The sequence below is a fragment of the Carassius carassius genome, chromosome 41, assembly GCF_963082965.1.
Source record: "Carassius carassius chromosome 41, fCarCar2.1, whole genome shotgun sequence".
Classification (NCBI taxonomy): Eukaryota; Metazoa; Chordata; class Actinopteri; order Cypriniformes; family Cyprinidae; genus Carassius; species Carassius carassius.
Window position 1 is genome coordinate 5,335,555 of NC_081795.1, and position 18,025 is coordinate 5,353,579.

At 32.9% G+C, this 18,025-nt stretch overlaps 1 protein-coding gene and 1 long non-coding RNA gene across 3 annotated transcripts; both read left to right on the forward strand.

Moving 5' to 3' along the window:
- The first annotated feature begins 979 nt into the window (after positions 1–979).
- Positions 980–10,620, forward strand: fxyd5 (FXYD domain containing ion transport regulator 5). Of its 2 annotated transcripts, none has more exons than XM_059533764.1 (6): positions 980–1,170; positions 5,126–5,171; positions 7,314–7,412; positions 7,725–7,865; positions 8,460–8,513; positions 9,687–10,620. In XM_059533764.1, exons 1-6 carry the CDS (start codon positions 1,159–1,161, stop codon positions 9,758–9,760), a joined length of 426 nt encoding a protein of 141 aa, XP_059389747.1. In that variant the 5' UTR covers positions 980–1,158; the 3' UTR covers positions 9,761–10,620. The 2 variants fall into 2 exon arrangements, with proteins under 2 accessions (XP_059389747.1, XP_059389749.1); XM_059533766.1 differs by having other exon boundaries at positions 996–1,170; positions 7,314–7,406; positions 9,687–10,594.
- An 892-nt stretch (positions 10,621–11,512) lies between these two features.
- Positions 11,513–15,311, forward strand: LOC132123193 (uncharacterized). The gene is made up of 3 exons (XR_009426466.1): positions 11,513–11,818; positions 12,079–12,124; positions 14,764–15,311. It is a non-coding gene; the product is annotated as an uncharacterized LOC132123193 (long non-coding RNA).
- The last annotated feature ends 2,714 nt before the right edge of the window (positions 15,312–18,025 follow it).

Consider the following 18,025-nt stretch of genomic DNA (forward strand, 5'->3'; position numbering starts at 1 on the left):
AAAACATTTTGTTCTTTCTTTATCTGAACTGTAAATATATTTTTTACAGTCATTTTATAGTTTAATATGTTACCACAGACATTGCTCTACCCCACTTATATAGACTTCATTTTATTTATGCAGATCATATGAAGTCTTAAATTTTAGCTTAAAAATCATGCAGATACACTGTTGTAATAATCATTGTTTTATTTACAATAAATTTTCTAATAAATATGATTTATTATTAATTTATTTATTTTATAGTGTATAGATTCAAACATTTTTCAGCAATTCCTTCCGGAAGCCAAATTATCTGAACCGTGTCTCCAACATTAATTTTTAAATGCATAATTTAACTATATCAGCAGTTCTTTGATATATATAAATTTGTATTTTATCCTTTTTCTTTTTTTTTTAATTATTAGGAATTAAATGAGAAACACCTGGGGGTAAAAGTCAGTTTTTACATTTCCCAAGTTAATTGTGAGGCAAGTTTGCAATGCAGTTGCTAGTTGGTTGCTAAGGTGTTCTGGGTGGTTGCAGTGTTAGTTAGTCTCTAAGTCTAAATATGACTCATTTCCCTCCTGCATACAGGCCTGTGGTAATTTTTTTTACACATTTTATTAACCGACTAATAAAATCAACTTGACCTAGCACTATTTTTTTTTACATTAATATAATATATATATATATATATATATATATATATATATATATATATATATATATATATATATATATATATATATATATATATATATATATATATATATATATTGTGTTATAAAAATAATAAAACATAAAATAATTAATACATAATACATAAAAAGATATTAAAATGCAATCAAATAACACTTCTCTCGGTTATGTGTTGCACATACACAAATACAGAACCGACACAAAGAGCTGCTTAGACAATGAGTTACAGTGCTGATACACACAATGTGAGAGAGCCTGGCATTAACATAGTTTGAATTGTAGACAATAGCTGATGAGACGGGCATAATAGAGGACTGGCAGATGTGGACACGAGTGAGGGGCCTCAACACCAGTGAGAAGAACTGAGCGTGAGAGGAAGTTCAACGTTAGGGCGTGGTGCACTAACCAACAGTTATAACACACCGGCAGATGATGTGCTCTGTATGACTCCGATTGGATGTGGTACGCAAGATCAAAATGAACAGCAAGGTAAGTGAAATCAAATAATAACTATTTGTGCTTAGTTTTGGAGTTTCTGAGCTTGAGTGATACACAGTTGCTACAAGGTAAGCAGATGTAGAGATAGAGAGGAACATGATATGCTTAGCAAGAGGCACATGTGCTTCAAGCATGTGAGATCACGGTGGACCAGCCTATTCGTTCATCTGATCCATCGATCATGGAAGACCCAGAGGACCATCTGTCTTTACAAACAAGTAAACACAGTCACTCACCTGCAGAAGAAAATGAAGTACACAGCCACAGTTCAATACATGCTTGCCCTCACATGGATCAAAGTGGCTACTTCTAATGAAAAAGTTCTTATAGAGGCCACAAATTAAAATAGAAAATGAAAAAATAAATGTGCAATAATAATAATAAATGTTTATTTATTCACGTTAAACGGTCAGCTGGGTGTATTAAACCTTATTTTTATTATCTTATTATATACTATCTATATATATATAAAAACACAGGCACAATTTATATTTTTTTCCACTTTTTATGACAGCTTATAAAGTTGCATTCAAACTTTTATTTTAATAGTTAATGCCATGTTCTATAAATTTGAAATGTTACTTTAAAAGCTGTAGCCAATATGAATATATTATTGCATAGATCCGTTGAGACATTGAATTATCTTCATACCCCGCTTTATGACTCGGTCGTCTCTGCATTAAAAGGTGTTAAACAAGACGGTAATGAGGGGCTTGATCTAACTTTTAAACAAACTGAATGTGTAGTATTAACACGTGGCAGCAGTTCACAATTACAGGAAGTAGTGTGAAGCAAGACTCACATGAATTGTAAGTGGGCACTACAACCATGCCTTTTTATTGTTGTAGGGGAAAGCAGAGATAGTTGTAAAATAATTTGTTTTTTGTTCATTTATTCAGAAAATGTTTAGCATAAAGTTTTGATATGATGCATTTATAATATTATTTATAATATAGTGTTCCTGTAGCTCAATTGGTAGAACATTGCGCTATCAAGCACAAGGTTGGGGGTTCGATTCCCCGGGAACACATCATAGGTAAAAATTGATAGGCTGAATGCACTGTAAGTCGCTTTGGAAAAAAGTGTCTGCTAAATGCATAAATTAAATTTTAATTTAATTTTAATTTATAATCTTTGACAAGTCAGAAGATTTTACTTAACTGAGACAGATTCAGTTAAACTGTAAAGACACAAAGGCTTCATGCTGCATGGGCTCCATCTGCCGATTTCAGCAGAACATGCTATGTCCACGTTTCTGCTAGCTTAGAGGAAGCTGTTACAGTCAGGAACATTGCAGGATTCGTTGTAATAGTGTTAACAAATCAGACGAGAAAGCATGAAACTATTCATACAGCATTTATGTAGAGATCCCTTTAAATATATATATATATATATATATATATATATATATATATATAGTACAGACCAAAAGTTTTGAAACATTACTATTTTTAATGTTTTTGAAAGAAGTTTCTACTGCTCATCAAGCCTGCATTTATTTGATCAAAAATACAGAAAAAAAATGTAATATTGTGATTATATTATTACAATTTAAAATAATTGTTTTAAAATTTATTAAACTTTAAATTAACATTTATTTCTGTGATGCAAATCTGAATTTTTAGGATCATTATCACATGATCCTTTAGAAATCATTCTAATATGATGATTCATTATCAAAGTTGGAAACAGTTCTGCTGCTTAATATTTTTTCAGAACATGTGATACTTTTTTAGGATACTTTGATGAATAAAAAGTAAAAAAAAAAAAAAAAGCTATGTTTTTAAAATATAAATATTTTGTTATAACAATATACGTACACTACTGGTCAGTAATTTGGGGTCAGTATTTTTTTTTTCTTTTTTTTTAATAAAATCAATACTTTTATTCAGCAAGGATTAGTTAAATTGCTAAAAAGTGATAGTAAAGAAAATATATATATTATTAGAATTTTTTTTTTTTTTGAATAAATGCAGTTATTTTGAACCTTTTATTCATCAAATATATTAGACAGCCGAACTGTTTCCAACACTCATAATAAATCAGAATATTAGAATTCTAAATTCTAATTCTAATATTAGAATTCTAAATGATCATGTGATAGACTGGATGTTACACTGAAGGCTGGAGTAATGATGCTGAAAATTCAGCTTTGCATCACAGGACTAAATTATTATTTTAAAGTATATTCAAATAGAAAACTATTATTTTAAGTTGTAATAATATTTCACAATATTACTGTTTTTTCTGTATTTTTGATCAAATAAATGCAGGCTTGATGAGCAGAAGAAACTTCTTTCAAAAACATTAAAAATAGTAATGTTTCCAAACTTTTGGTCTGTACTGTGTATATATATTATTGATACTATTTCTGTCTTTGATTATTAGAAAATGTTATCCCTACTTATCAACAAGACAAATATAACATTTGCTGCATTTGAATGCAAATCTGATTTTCACTATTAGTTTTTTTTAAATTGGCACAACTTACCCCACATTTAAAGAAATAAAAACTTTTATTGAGCAAGAACACTAAAATTGATCAAAAGTGATATTAAAGACTTCTGCATTTTTGTAAACAATAGTTCTATTTCAGATAAATGTTTTGAGTTTGATTGAAGGATCATGTGACACCGAAGACTCAAGGAATGGCTGTTAAAAATTCAGCATTCCATCATAGGAATAAATTACATTTTAAAATATATTCAAACAGTAGACAGTTGTTTTAAATTGTAATAATATTTCACAATTTTGCTGATTTTTATTGTATAATTGATCAAATAATGAGAGCTTTGGTGAGCATAAAAGACTTCCAAATCTTACAGACTCCAAACTTTTGAAAAGATAAAATAAAATAAAATGCTTTATTTTATAATCCATGGCTTGCCAAGGGGTTGACACAGTTTACCCAGTGACGCATCATACCCCACACTCCTTGACACCCTAAGACTCTGCTATCATTGGTTCATATTTAAAGCCATGAGCTTTGGCCAAGTCTGCGGCAGTCTGTTCTTTCACAGCTACAGAACCGCTTTATTTTTGGTCCTGCAGTTGTTTGATTATACTAATGGAGAGCTTGGTGCTTTAATGCCAGCCTGTCATCTGATGTGTCATAATCCAGTGTTTGTGCTATGTACTTGCTCATGTCAACCCCTCCCCGCAGAAACACTGGCAGCCTTCTATTGTTGGCCTTTTATCGGCATACATTTCCAAAACAACCGCAACTGATTGGCTAATGATAAGGTTGGGAAATGTTAAAACATTTCATCTCAAAATGCTTTTATTACACAGGTAGAATGTTTACAGTAGCAAGAGAGAACTGTAAAGCACCATGACACATGCATGATTGCTAAATATTTAACATGAAATCTGAAATGAAACTACTTACAATATTCTACCATTCAGAAGATTAGGATTGTTATGCTCACCCATGCTACATTTATTTGATCAAAAATACAATAAAAACAGTAAAATTGTGAAATATTATTTCAATTTGAAATAACTATTTTCTATGTTAATATATTGTAAATGTAATTTATTCCTGCGATGCAAAGCTGAATTTTCAGCATCATTACTCCAGTCTTCAGTTCACATGAGCCTTCAGGAATCATTCTAATATACTTATTTGCTGCTAAAGAAACATTTATTATTATTATTATCATTATTATCAAAACTGGGGGAAAAAATGTGTTGATTTTTATTTATGTTTCACTATATATTAGTCATTTCCAAATAGATTAAAAAATATAAAAAAATTTTTTACAAACGTCACATTATGGAAGTAAAATGGGTTCACATTACTTTAAAGTTGCAATAGCATAGAATACTTAAATAACAGCAATATTTCGTGGAAAAATTTCAAAGTAATTTTCCACAGCCAACTTTTTCCACAGTCAAGGAGAAGTGTTTTTAACCTGGTTGTGTACTTGTGTTTCCTCTTTTTCAGATCCTTTTACGAGGGGCCGCCTTTTTTCTGTTACTCGTCTTCAGAAGTGAGTTATCATGATTCTTCTCCTCTGTCTTTCACACATGCACACACACCATATTTTATGACGTTACACGTATACATCATAAACATTTGTCAGCATAATCTGATAATGCACATTTTTAATAAAATCCTACATTACCCAAAACCACAAATGACCAGTGGGTCTAATCTTTTTCAGATTAATACTTCCAATAAAAGATTGATTATAGCCATTCTGCAATAATCACAGTGTTTGCCAGTAGACTTGCTCAGTCTCATGTGGCCATTCATCTTGTGAAGGGATTCATTGGAAAAACTGCACATAACCGGAAAATGCACACAAATATGCTGCGACCCATCTCTGCTAGACCACAATTAGTCCTTGTTCTGTGGCAGGGTCTATGAGAGGCCTGCCTTCATTACAAACCGCTGCACTCTACATCACCACACTGTTATTATGCCAGCCTCAGAATACATTTGCATTCATCTGCTGCTTGTGTGTGTGGAAACTCGAACTCTTAAGCTGGCCCGGATCACTGAATGTGTTCTTCAAACACTCATTAAAATATATATATATATATATATATATATATATATATAAATGTATATAAATATTTCTGAGGTAAATAACTTTACTTGACTATTCATAAGCTGTTTTATTGACAGTAGGCCTTCAGGCCTGTGATTGGAATTAATAGGCTATTTCACATTCAAGCCCATTCATTTCAATAATCGTAATAAGCTTTGCGCTTTGTTACTTTTAATATAATGTAAATGTTCAACTTTCTGTACATTTTATCATGAAATAAAAACAATAAATGTGTTTTTTACACTCTTTAATGTGGTGTGAGATATTGCTGTATTCGACTCAGCTCAAGAAGCATTTGAATCAATTAGATCTGTAACTTTTCGATTACATGATTAAACATGAATTACATTGTACTTTTTCTTTCATGCCTTCTGTTGTTCATTAATGTTTATTTCATGATACAACTATACTAAAAAGGGAAAAGCACATATATTGATTGCAATTCATGATAAAATGTACACAATTTGAACACAAAAAGCAGGGTGCCTGATGCGCTTGGACTTGATTACATGAAATATTATTTCCAATCTGCTTATTAACTTTATTCATGCAATACACTTCTTTATTCTCAAAAAAGTTCATCAATTAATCTCGTCTTGCTATGACTTTATTCTTGTATTTTGACTTTATTCTCAAAACAGGCCTACCACTTCCAGTAATCTTATTATTATTATGTGGCACCAAAACACTTCAAATATAGATGATAAATAAAACATTTGTAGCCTAATTTATATGATGGCATTTACACACAAATTAACAAATTACAAAACAAATATATTCATTAGTCTATATTAGAAGCTCAGTGTGTACCAAGTTGAAACTCTCAAGTTTTCCTAAGCAGAAAATGAAAACAAAAGGCAAGTTTTTATTACCGTTTGTGCATCTGACCCCCCCCCAATGCTAATTGTTACACACTACACAAGCTGACAACAACTCTGCTAAAAAGTTGTTGTTTTTAAAAAAAAAAAAAATTGTGCTGCAAGCTGTTTGCGTGATGATCTGTTCTGAAAAATGTATCTCCATTTCTTGTGTCTAAACCTTTTTTTAAAGCCATGTTGCTGCTGCTGTTTTCCTTCTGCTATATAGTGTCTACACGTGTGTGTGTGTGTGTGTGTGTGTGTGTCTGTGGTGTCTATATTTATATTAATACAAACTGCATTTCTTGCTGTAACTTTGAAATCAATCCGTTTCTGGGCCTTAAATTACGTAATATATTTCTATCAATTGGCCATTTTAAGCAGGTGTTTGCTTATACCGTTTTCTGGTAATGGTATTTTTATATGCTATAAATAATTTTACAAGATAGCCATCAGCTTTCAAAGATTTTTGAAAAATAGGCTAGGTACATTGTTGAAAATACCCCTGGGAAATCAATATCCCAAGATCTTGAACTGTATCCCAGAAAATATACTTTTTCAGCAACTCCAAAAAATATAAGATGTGATCAGCATCCAAAAGATACCCACATAATACCTAAAGAGACCTAAAGAGCACAAGATTTCTCCACCCAAACTCTCCATCTTCGTGAAGAAGTTTTCTAACCGTAGCCAAAATGTTTCTGTGTTTCTGTCTTTAAAGGTTTTGCAGCTGAGAACGTGACAGAAACAGAGACCCCAGCACCAATGACAAGCCCCACACCTCCGTTTAATAACCCTGAACCCACAGACGAGGGTAAGGGTAGGAATTTGATTTCCTTTTTTACATTTTTATTTCCCAGCATAACCACATAACCATCCCAGGATTGCCTGTTATTTTTTATATTATAGTCAGTATATGTTTATTCTATACTTCCAATTTGTTTGCGGTTTTGAATCTAAGTGTTTCCAATACAGCTAAACTGAGTTACAGGCCCAGTACAAAATGTCTTCGTAAAGTTTGTTCTGTCACAGAAGGAATTGATTTTTGGTGGCATAATAAACTGGCGATATTTGTTTTGGCTTATATCTCTAGTCCAATTCAATCATGAAAGTGTTCGCCTCGTTCCTTCAGATAACCTGAAAACGACAGAGGTGACAATGAGCCCAGATGAAGAGGATTTTAACCTCACCGTAACTGCAGCAAACACTGAAGACTCTACAGACTCCCCTGTGCCATCCTCTGTGACCTCCAAAAAGATGTCTGCCGCACACCGTAAGCCCTGATTCTGACTGAAATGCAACTTTGGTTTTAGTGACTTTCAGTGTGGGATTGTGGGATTGTGGGAGGGTAAGCTCAGAATTGCATGAATAGCTGAGAGGCTTCCTCTTTACTATTGTAATTTATATCAAGGGCACACATAATTAGCAGGTAATTAGAAAATGTTCAAGGCTCTTTCCATGCTGAGAGGCTTAAAGATAATGCAGCATTTCAGCGGGATTGAGGAGCACTGTCGTGGCAAGCTGATATGCTTTATGAAGAATCAACCAACCATATATCCTGGGAGAGCAGGGCCATTGAAATATGCAAAAATTGAATTTGAAAGACAGGGCCAGACAGAAAATGAGTGCTGCTGGAATTTAATTAGAAGCGATTACGGACAAATCCATAGGATTGCGATAAGAAGCAGCATCTGCTTTTCACTCGGAAAGTCTTTGCTGTCAACCTACATTGTGGACAAAAACGGGATTCAAAAGATCACTCCTATTCATAACTCTGTGAATTTGAGAAAAGAATGTACATGCTAGATTAGGTTTCTCTCTTTGTCTTTTTACTTGACCTCACTTCCCTCTTATTTTCTCATTGAAGCGACCCTTAACACCACCACCTCCATAACCGCGACCGCCGGAGCTGTAAAGTGGGGTAAAACTTTCTCATCTTCCTCTTTTTTTTTCCTTTTTTTTTACATAAATGTGACCCTAGACCCCAAAACCAGTCTTTAGTCACTGGGGCATATTTTTAGCAAAAGCCAAAAAACATTGTATGGGTCAAAATTTTGAATTTTCTTTTATGGCAAAAATCATTAAGATATGAAGTAAATATATTTTGTAAATTTCCTACTTTAAATATATAAAAACTTAATTTTTTGATTAATTCATTTAGACAACTTCAAAGGCGATTTTCTCAGTATTTTGATTTTTTTTTTTTTTTTTTCATATTCCAGATTTTCAAATAGTTGTATATCGGCCAAATATTGTCTGATCCTAATAAACCATACATCAATGAAAAGCTTATTTAGTCAGCTTTATTTCAGAAAATTTACAATTACATTTACAATTTACAAATGTATTCTATAGCCTATGGGAGGCCAATATACTGTATTGGAGGTGTTACTTTCCCATTGTATTTATTAAAATCTTTGTCAATAATGCATGTTTTCATTTTAATAAATTTTGAGCAAACATTGTCTGACATTATACAAAAAATAATAATAATATGTAAGTAATATAAAATGTAATAAAAAATATGAGATTTTTGTATTAATATAGTTAAAAATAAAATTTGAATTCCAGATTTTTGTATTGTTCATTAATTAAAAATGATATTGTATATATTTTTATAAATATGCAAATATTAATTATTATGATATTTAAAATTAAACTACAAAATTAAAGCTGCATTCCTAATATATTTTTGATCCAAAATCAATTATTGATTAAGGATGGTCAAATAATTAACATTTTCATTACATTTCACTGATTTTCATTACATTAATTTCAGTCTCCACTAAATTTTACCCATCAAATCTTAAAGTAATTTGCATAAACTTTATCTTATTGACACAACTCTGACTGAATCGTAGAATTAGTGTTGAAGATCATGTGATGTGGACAAGTGAAAGATTGTTTCTTCTCATTAGATGCAGCAGGCTCATGAATCCATCACCATGATCACACACACCGTCACATATTCTGCTGGCTTATTTAGCATATTATGAAAATGATAGAGTCTATTACATTTTATAGGCATGTGGACTGTTTTTAGGTCTTGTTTATGATGTCAACATCTCTCTAAATTTTTCAATTTCCTCAACAGACAAGAAATGGGATGAGCCGTTTCATTACAGTAAGTATTTGTTTAATCATTCATTCATTAATAGTGCTCACTGATGCAGACTTCACTATTACTGCTTGAACAAACCTCTAACCCAAAGTATTGAATGTCATCTGTAACTCGTGCCGCACTGTTTGTTCTACAGACATGGATGATACTTTAAATCATGTGTTGTTTGTGCTACAATTTTTTCAAGTGACTGGACTTATAGATTCTCACTTAATGGATGATAAAACACACAACATAAGGAATGTCACAGAAATCCAATAGCAGTGTTATTCAAATAACATTATTATTATTATTGAGTAATTATAGTTGAGTTGACCCAAAAATAAGAATTTGCTTAAATGTACTCACCCTTAGGCCTTCCAACTTGTACATGAGTTTGTTTCTTCATTGGAACAGATTTGGAGAATTGTAGCATTATATAACTTGTGAATGGGTGCCGTCAGAATGAGAGCCCAAATGGCTGATAAAAACATCATAATAAACAAATCCATTAAAACTTTTTTAACTTTGTTGCTGGCAAAAAATACATAATCGATAATAACGCTTCCTCCAGTGTAAAAATGCTTCCCTGTTGATGTATCACATCAAAATCCACAGACATATTTGTTTAGAACTAGACTTTTGGACTGTTTTCACTTGTAAACAGTGCTTGATCTGTGCATATTTCTCTCCTGATTCAGATAAGATTACTTTTTTTATTATTGGATAAAGCAATACTATGAATGAAAAGTTTTATTTTAGCCGTATAAGCAACAGTTAAAAATCTTAGTGTTGAATTTATTACAAGCCTGCAGTTTAATTGATGGACTGGAGTTATGTAGACTATTGTGGTGTTTTTTGTCAGCTGTTTGCACTCTCATTCTCATGGCACCCATTCACTACAGAGCATCCCTTGTGATATAATAGTACATTTCTCCAAATCTGATCTGATGAAGAAACAAAATCATATACATCTGGATAACCTGAGGGTAACATTAATAGACCACATATTTGTGACACTGGAGCATTAAGTCGCTGGGGTATATTTGTAGCAATAGCCAAAAATACATTGTATGGGGAAAAATTATAGATTTTTCTTTTATGCCAAAAATCCTTAGGATATTGTGTAAAGATCATGTTCCATGAAGATATTTTGTAAATATATCCAAAACTATTTTTTTAAATAGTAATATGCATTGCTAAGAACTTTATTTGGACAACTTTAAAAGTGATTTTCTCAGTATTAAGATTTTTAAATCTAAAATATAATTTTTTTTAGAAATGGAACTTTATAACTGGTTTTGTGGTCCATGGTCACATTTGGTGATCATGTGGAACTCATTACCAATTAATTGTCTGCTGATTTTCTGGTACAGCAGCGTACTAGCTGCTGTCAGTGCGTTCAAACACAAAGACCGGAGGAACTCAATCTCCCTGTCAGTGGAAAGTATTGTGTTTATAAGAAGCACAGAGGTGCCGAGCTCGGGAGCACTATTACTGTCTCAAGAGCTGTATTTGAAAGCTTATGACCTGGCGACAGCCGCTGCTTCAATCACTTCCTATTGTTAGGGCAGCTACAAGAAATCTGATGTTCAGGAAATAGCCTCATTAGCTGTGACCCGAAGATGTCTCTGTTCTGCATTCATTCCCCAGGAACTAAGTTTATAAGTGCCTGAATATGTTTCAGAGTTTCATCAGTTAAAGGTGTCTAGTGCCAGTTCGCTGTTACTTCAAAGCCTTTGTTGTGTGTGTGTGTGCGTGTGAGAGAGAGGGGGTGGGGGGGGGGGGGTTACCTGCTTTGTGTACTGGATGCTGCATTTGATAAAGTTTAAGGATTTGTTTATGAAATTGACTTTTGTTGCTTCTCTTGCTGTGAGAGACACTTAATGATTAAAAGTCTGTTGTGACATCCACACACAAGCATGCAATTAAAATTAATGTGACTTTATGTATGTTTCCAGACTGCTCGACTGGATTCTTCTGTTAGTGTGTTCTGCATCATGTTTAATGCATAACATGACTTAGGTTTATTTATTTATTTTTTATTTCAGATTACTCCAATCTACGTCATGTAGGGTTAACCATCGCCGCAGTTCTCTTTGTGATGGGAATCATGGTGCTTGGTTGTAAGTAAACCCATATTCAAGTCTCAGTCCAGTCAAAAATAAATGGACAAAAGCTATCACTGGGGAGGTACCTTTTCAAAAGGTACACTTTTGATCCTTTTAGGTTCTAATATGTACACCTTAATTAATCAAATGTAACGTTAAGGTTTCAAAATGGACCTTTTATGTACAAGGGACAGCTTTTGTACCTTTTATAAACTATTACAATTTAAATCCCCAAACCTCTCTCCTCTCTTTTTTATTCTTTCTCCATCTGTAAGGTGGCAAAGTGAAACGAATGCCACGGTGTCATATTGGCAAAGGAAGGTGAGAAAAAACTGTTTACCATGAGTGTATTCTTGTCACACAGTCACATACTACCAAACAGTATATAGTATACACTTTGCATTATGCAAATGTTGCCAAAATGTTCAGTACATATACAAAAGATCCCAATGTGTAGAATACTATATCCCCATAACTTATGAAGATGAACCGAAAATAGTACAAGTTGACATTTTTAACCTCTTTCTTGATTCATTGTTTGATTGGACTGACCAAAAGTAATATTTTCATGTTTTTGTAGTTGTATATGGTATATAAACAGTACATAATTGACTAATATTACATTCTGAATAACAGGCTAAAGTAGTAGGTGGTACACCATGAAAACTACACTTCTCTATTAATACGTTTTGTGTGAGCAATACTGTAAACTGATCATTTAGACAAATCGATAGTTAATTTGAGAAAATTTGCATACTGTGCTTAGTTTACATGCTATTTACTGCTTTGAAATTGGTATGCTCTTTCGTACATATTCATTGTGTACTTTTTTAATGCATGTAGCGATCAGAATGCTTATAACATTTTGCCTCTTTCTGATGTGTCTTTATAATCATTATGGACTTCATTGTGTTTATACGCCATTAGGGCTTTTATATTGATTGTTCTAAAACACATGACTTCCGTCTTTCCACATAAAATGAATGCGAAGAGTTAAACTTGAATGTGCTTATTATACACCTGTCTGTGCCATCTGATAATGAAAATACACAACCATTGCATGGAGAGAATGTCAACTGAATTGACTCGTGCAAGAGAGACAACAAAACAGTATATAATTTTAGTAATATAAGAGAAGAATAATGACACACTTCTATGAAAAGAGCCTTTTCAAATGATCTCGGCTATTAAGGCAAAAAGGCAAAATTTTATATCTCTGCAAAATATTAACAAGTGGTAACACTTTACCTGGAGAGAAAGCAGTTGTTGACTTGGGTTTACCTCACACAGAGCTGCTGTGAAAAACCTGCTGGAGGCTTTAAACAGCTGATTTATACTATATTTAATGGAATATTTAATGCCCTGTGGCAATAAGCTGACTTATTAAATAGGGTGTTCATATTTTAGTTTTCCAAAACGAGGACTGTGGGTGCAAGGTCTATATCCCAAATATCAACCATTTAAATTGTCATTTCCATACCTAAAATATATATTTTACGGTCACTTTAATGTATATTGATCATAAACACAGCTAAAAAAAAGCTTCCAACCAGAGGCCCTCCTTCACAAAACTTAACATCATAGTTTTATCATATACTGTAGAATACAAGATGTATTTCAGTCAAATGAGATTTATTCAACATTTCAAACCTTTAACCCATGGGGGAGAATCAACCAATTGGCAAAAGTAGGCAAAAGTAGCCCAATACCATGAAAAACAAAATGTTAATTAAAAAATGCACACGGTGAATGGTGACTGTAGAATTTTTGTCGATTAGAAATCCCAGCCAAACGCTTTTTTTTAGGACCAAAAAGAGGACATGTCCGGGAAAAAGAGGATGCATGGTAACATCACCCTATATTAAATGTTTAGTAAAATTTGATCAAACTTTTACTTACCTTCAGGTCATCCAAGATGTACAGTAACTGTAAGTGAGTTTGGTTCTTCATCACAACAGATTTGGAAAAAAAAATTGCATTACATCACTTCTCTGCAGTGAATGGGTGCCGTCATAATGAGAGTCCATCACAATAATAATTCCACACAAATCCAGTTCGTCAATTAACATCTTTTGAAATGAACAGCTGCATGTTTGTAAGAAACAAATCCATCATTAAGGCATTTTAACTTAAAACCGTCACTTATGGCCAAAATACATAACCCATAATAACACTACTTCCAGTATAAAAAAATCCATCATCTGTTGTCCTCTCACATTTAAATCTACCAACATATTTATTTAGAACTGGTTTCACTTATTTATGCATCACTTGTGGATTATTGAGATGTTTTTATCAACTGTTTGGATTATCATTCTGACGGCACCCATTCACTGCAGAGCATCCATTGGTTAGCAATTGTTGGAATGCTAAATATCTCAAAATCTGTTCAGATGAAAAAACAAACTAATCTACTGTACATCTTGGATAGCCTGAGGGTGAGTACATTTCCTGCAAATTTTCATTTTTTGGGTAAATTATTCCATTAGGGACATTTCCACAAGATGTTACCGGTGAGAAAATCTGCTCACAAATATGATCGATTGTGGTTAGAAATTACTCATTCTAAATTCTATTTATTCTAAAATTTATTTTATCCTTACTATGAATCACAATGCATTGCTGCTCATTTTAATAAAGTAAAACTCTGGAAATGTTGACAAACTTTTGCCTACATAGAAAACTAGTTCATTGCCAAAATGGCCTCCAGGTAAACTGATTTACATGAATGGAACATTTTTTTTGTGCAAAAGTGCAAAACTAACAAATTCTCTCTCTCTCTCTCTCTCTCTCTCTCTCTCTCTCTCTCTCTCTCTCTCTCTCTCTCTCTCTCTCTCTCTCTCTCTCTCTCTCTCTCTCTCTCTCTCTCTCTCTCTCTCTCTCTCTCTCTCTCTCTCTCTCTCTCTCTCTCTCCAACCTCTTTCTAACATTATTTTATTTTATTTTTTCTGGGTGCATAGTTCATACGAGGTGACCAGAAGTTAACACTTTCCCCGGCATTGATCAGCTGGCCCTGCAAATAAACAGAAGAACAGCAGAACACCCAGTCAGTCCTGTTTCCACGGCGGTTACAGACTTACATTTCCCCCTTGTGAGAACAACATCATAAGGACAAGATGGAGAGTTTGTGTGTGTGTGTGTGTGTGTGTGTGTGTGTGTGTGTGTGTGTGTGTGTGTGTGTGTGTGTGTGTGTGTGTGTGTGTGTGTGTGTGTGTTTGTGTGTGTGTGTGTGTGAGTGTGTTCATTATTTCAAACCGATCTCCAGGATTGTCACAGAGGCGCCGGGGAATAAGATGTGTGCTATCGTGCTGCACTAAACGCCAGCAGTAACACACCGGCTGGGACTTTGGCAGATCCCAACGTAATCACGCATCACAGACACAAAATCCCTTCATCCCTCTGCTCTCCTGCACCAAACTGCTTGGTTTAAGTGTCAAACTTTGTAAAATATAGGCCTGTACTTGTGTTTTATTATTATTATTTCAATACTTGTGTCAATCTTTTGGAAATGGAGAGAATCTTTGTGTAGCTCACAAGCGCCCTCAAGAGGCCTTCAGACACATTTATTATGAGATCTCGGACGAGGAGACAATAAAAACAATTTGACTGAGTCTGTTTAGTGATTCATGTTTCTGATTTTTTTTTAAATAAATAAAATACCGCTTTATCAGTGTATACCGCCTGAGTTTAGACTAAGTGGAGTTTCATATTATTATCTTGCATAAGCTCGGCTGTCAACAGTGGAAAATGAGTATATGCTGTTGTCAGAGGAAAAATGGAAATATCAAGACCATCTATTGGGGACATTTACCATTAGCATATCTCTGCTGGAAAATTGTGCAAGGTGTTTATGTAACTATTCTATAATTAACCCAAAATGCAAATTCTGTCATAAAAAAGGCAGATTTTTTTTTCTTCCATAGCAGAACGTCCAAGATGCTCTTGTGAACAGCAAAACTGAATGGTTGATAACTAAAGCTAAAATTAAATGAGTAAATAATTAAAAAGTTAATTTAAATAAAGGTGAAATTTAAAAAGATTAAATGAAGAAATGTTTCAAAATATACTTTAATTAAACTTAAACTTAGAAAATTGAAATGTTGCTTTGGTAACTAATTAAAATAATAAGTACAAAAATTGAAATACAAATACATTTAAAATGTGAATTTTAAAAGTCAAATATTATAAGAAACATTTAAAAATTAATAGAAATACCAAAACATAAAAAAAAAAAAGTTATTCAAATTATTTAATAATACTGAAATAACATTGATTGCAAGCACAAAAAACTACCTTAAATTACATTTTTATTTGATTCAATAATTAAGAATTATATCAATTTATTCTTAAATGCCTTATTTTACATAAATGTATTATAAAAAAAAATTACACATTTTCAAAGGAAATTGTTTCATTCACAATAGCACCATGCTAATGGAGCAGATGTCACCCATTGAGTAGAGGATGATGATCAAACTGTGCATCTAGTCATTTTTATGATCTCTATATTAATTCCACCCAAATCAGATACATATAATACTAGCAAAGTTGTTTAGAACCATAATGTTTATTTATGTCTCATTCAACAAATAGATGACAGCTTGTCTTATAAAATATATACAGCAACAGGCATTAAACTTCAGTAGAAATCACACAAATGTCCATTAATTATGGCGACGGTTATCATAAAGAATCAAGTCTGTACACTACCAATGCTCCAGACTCTATTCTCTATTCTTAAGCCGTACAGTATCAGCTACTGCATCAACTACCAAGCGATGCTACAAAAGAGTTCAAAGGAAAAACATTACTGATAACATTTAAAAAAGAAAAATATAAATGGATATTCTCTTTCAATCCTCTTAACCTTTAATAAAACTATTTTAAGTATACATTTTTGGTGACAGAGAATATTACATAACATAAAAGAAAATAAGCTCTGATGTCAATTCTTATCTCCAAAGATTGTTGAGCGCAACCTTCAGAGGGAAAATCAACATCTGCATTTTCCACTCTGTTCTAAATTCAACCACTGAGAGAAACCGGTAACAGAACTGAAATGTGAATCTGTGAACAATTGTTATATTACATCGCTGATTTTTACAGTGTAAAATCCCATAAAGCAACCTGCCCAAAAAACCCATGAGAAATTTTAATAAAACTTGACGGTTTATAAAAACCTCTATTCAAAAGAGGGAGGAAAATGTCAAAATGATGTGAAACTGGCTTTCAGAATGACTCAAAATAGCTGATTTTTCCAATTGCAGTCATCTGAAATGTTATTGTCTACACTTTTAGCAAATTATTTATCAGAATAGCTATATTGCAAATCTTGATTAATATTACACACCTATGTCTATGTCAATGTTTTTTGGACCCCAAAGGTTCTTCCTAATATCTTCTTCTGTGCTAGACAGAAGAAAAGTAAGTCATATAGATCTGGAATAATATTGGGTTAAGTTAATGGTTACAATTACAATTGAACCTTTTACAATTAAAGGTTCATTTTTGTGTGCACTGCCCCTTTAACAAGATAGTAAGAAAGAACAGAAAAACATATTCTCAGCCGTGTTAAAAGTGTTTGCTAGCCTGCCGTCTTTGTGTAAATTCAGAGTAAAGAGCTGAGAAGCTCTGAGTCTTGAGACTCAGGCTAAAAGGGGTTGATTGATTTCCATTTTAATCAAAAAAAAAAAAAAAAGTGGAAGAAAAAAGATGAGAAAGATGAGGATATGTAAGCAGCTCGCTATAGTGTCTCAGTTTCAATCGATGATGCCATGGATACACTGGAGTCCAAAAGTCCACACTAAAGATCTGGGATTCAAAATCTGAAAATATACTTTTGAAAAAAATGCTGCATTTTTTACTACATTCACTACTAAGAAATTGCTAGTATATTTCACAAATAGCCTAATCAAAAAGAGATGGCAAGTAACACATTATAGGGATTTTCACACTGCACTTAACCACGGGAATTACTGTTGTTATAAACATTATTAAATTAGATTCACACTTGTAATTTAGAAGGCGGTTCGACAACACTTTTGCAGTGTTAACCTCACATTGCAGTGCCAGAATCTAACTGCTAGATGCTTAGCAATACACACCCAGTTGGTTTCCTCACTGACTTGCTTTGGACCCTCATGGAAACATCGCATATCAATAGTCGTTTCATTGAATGGAAAACTGTTTAATGGTGATTGAAAACACATGAATTGAGTGAAG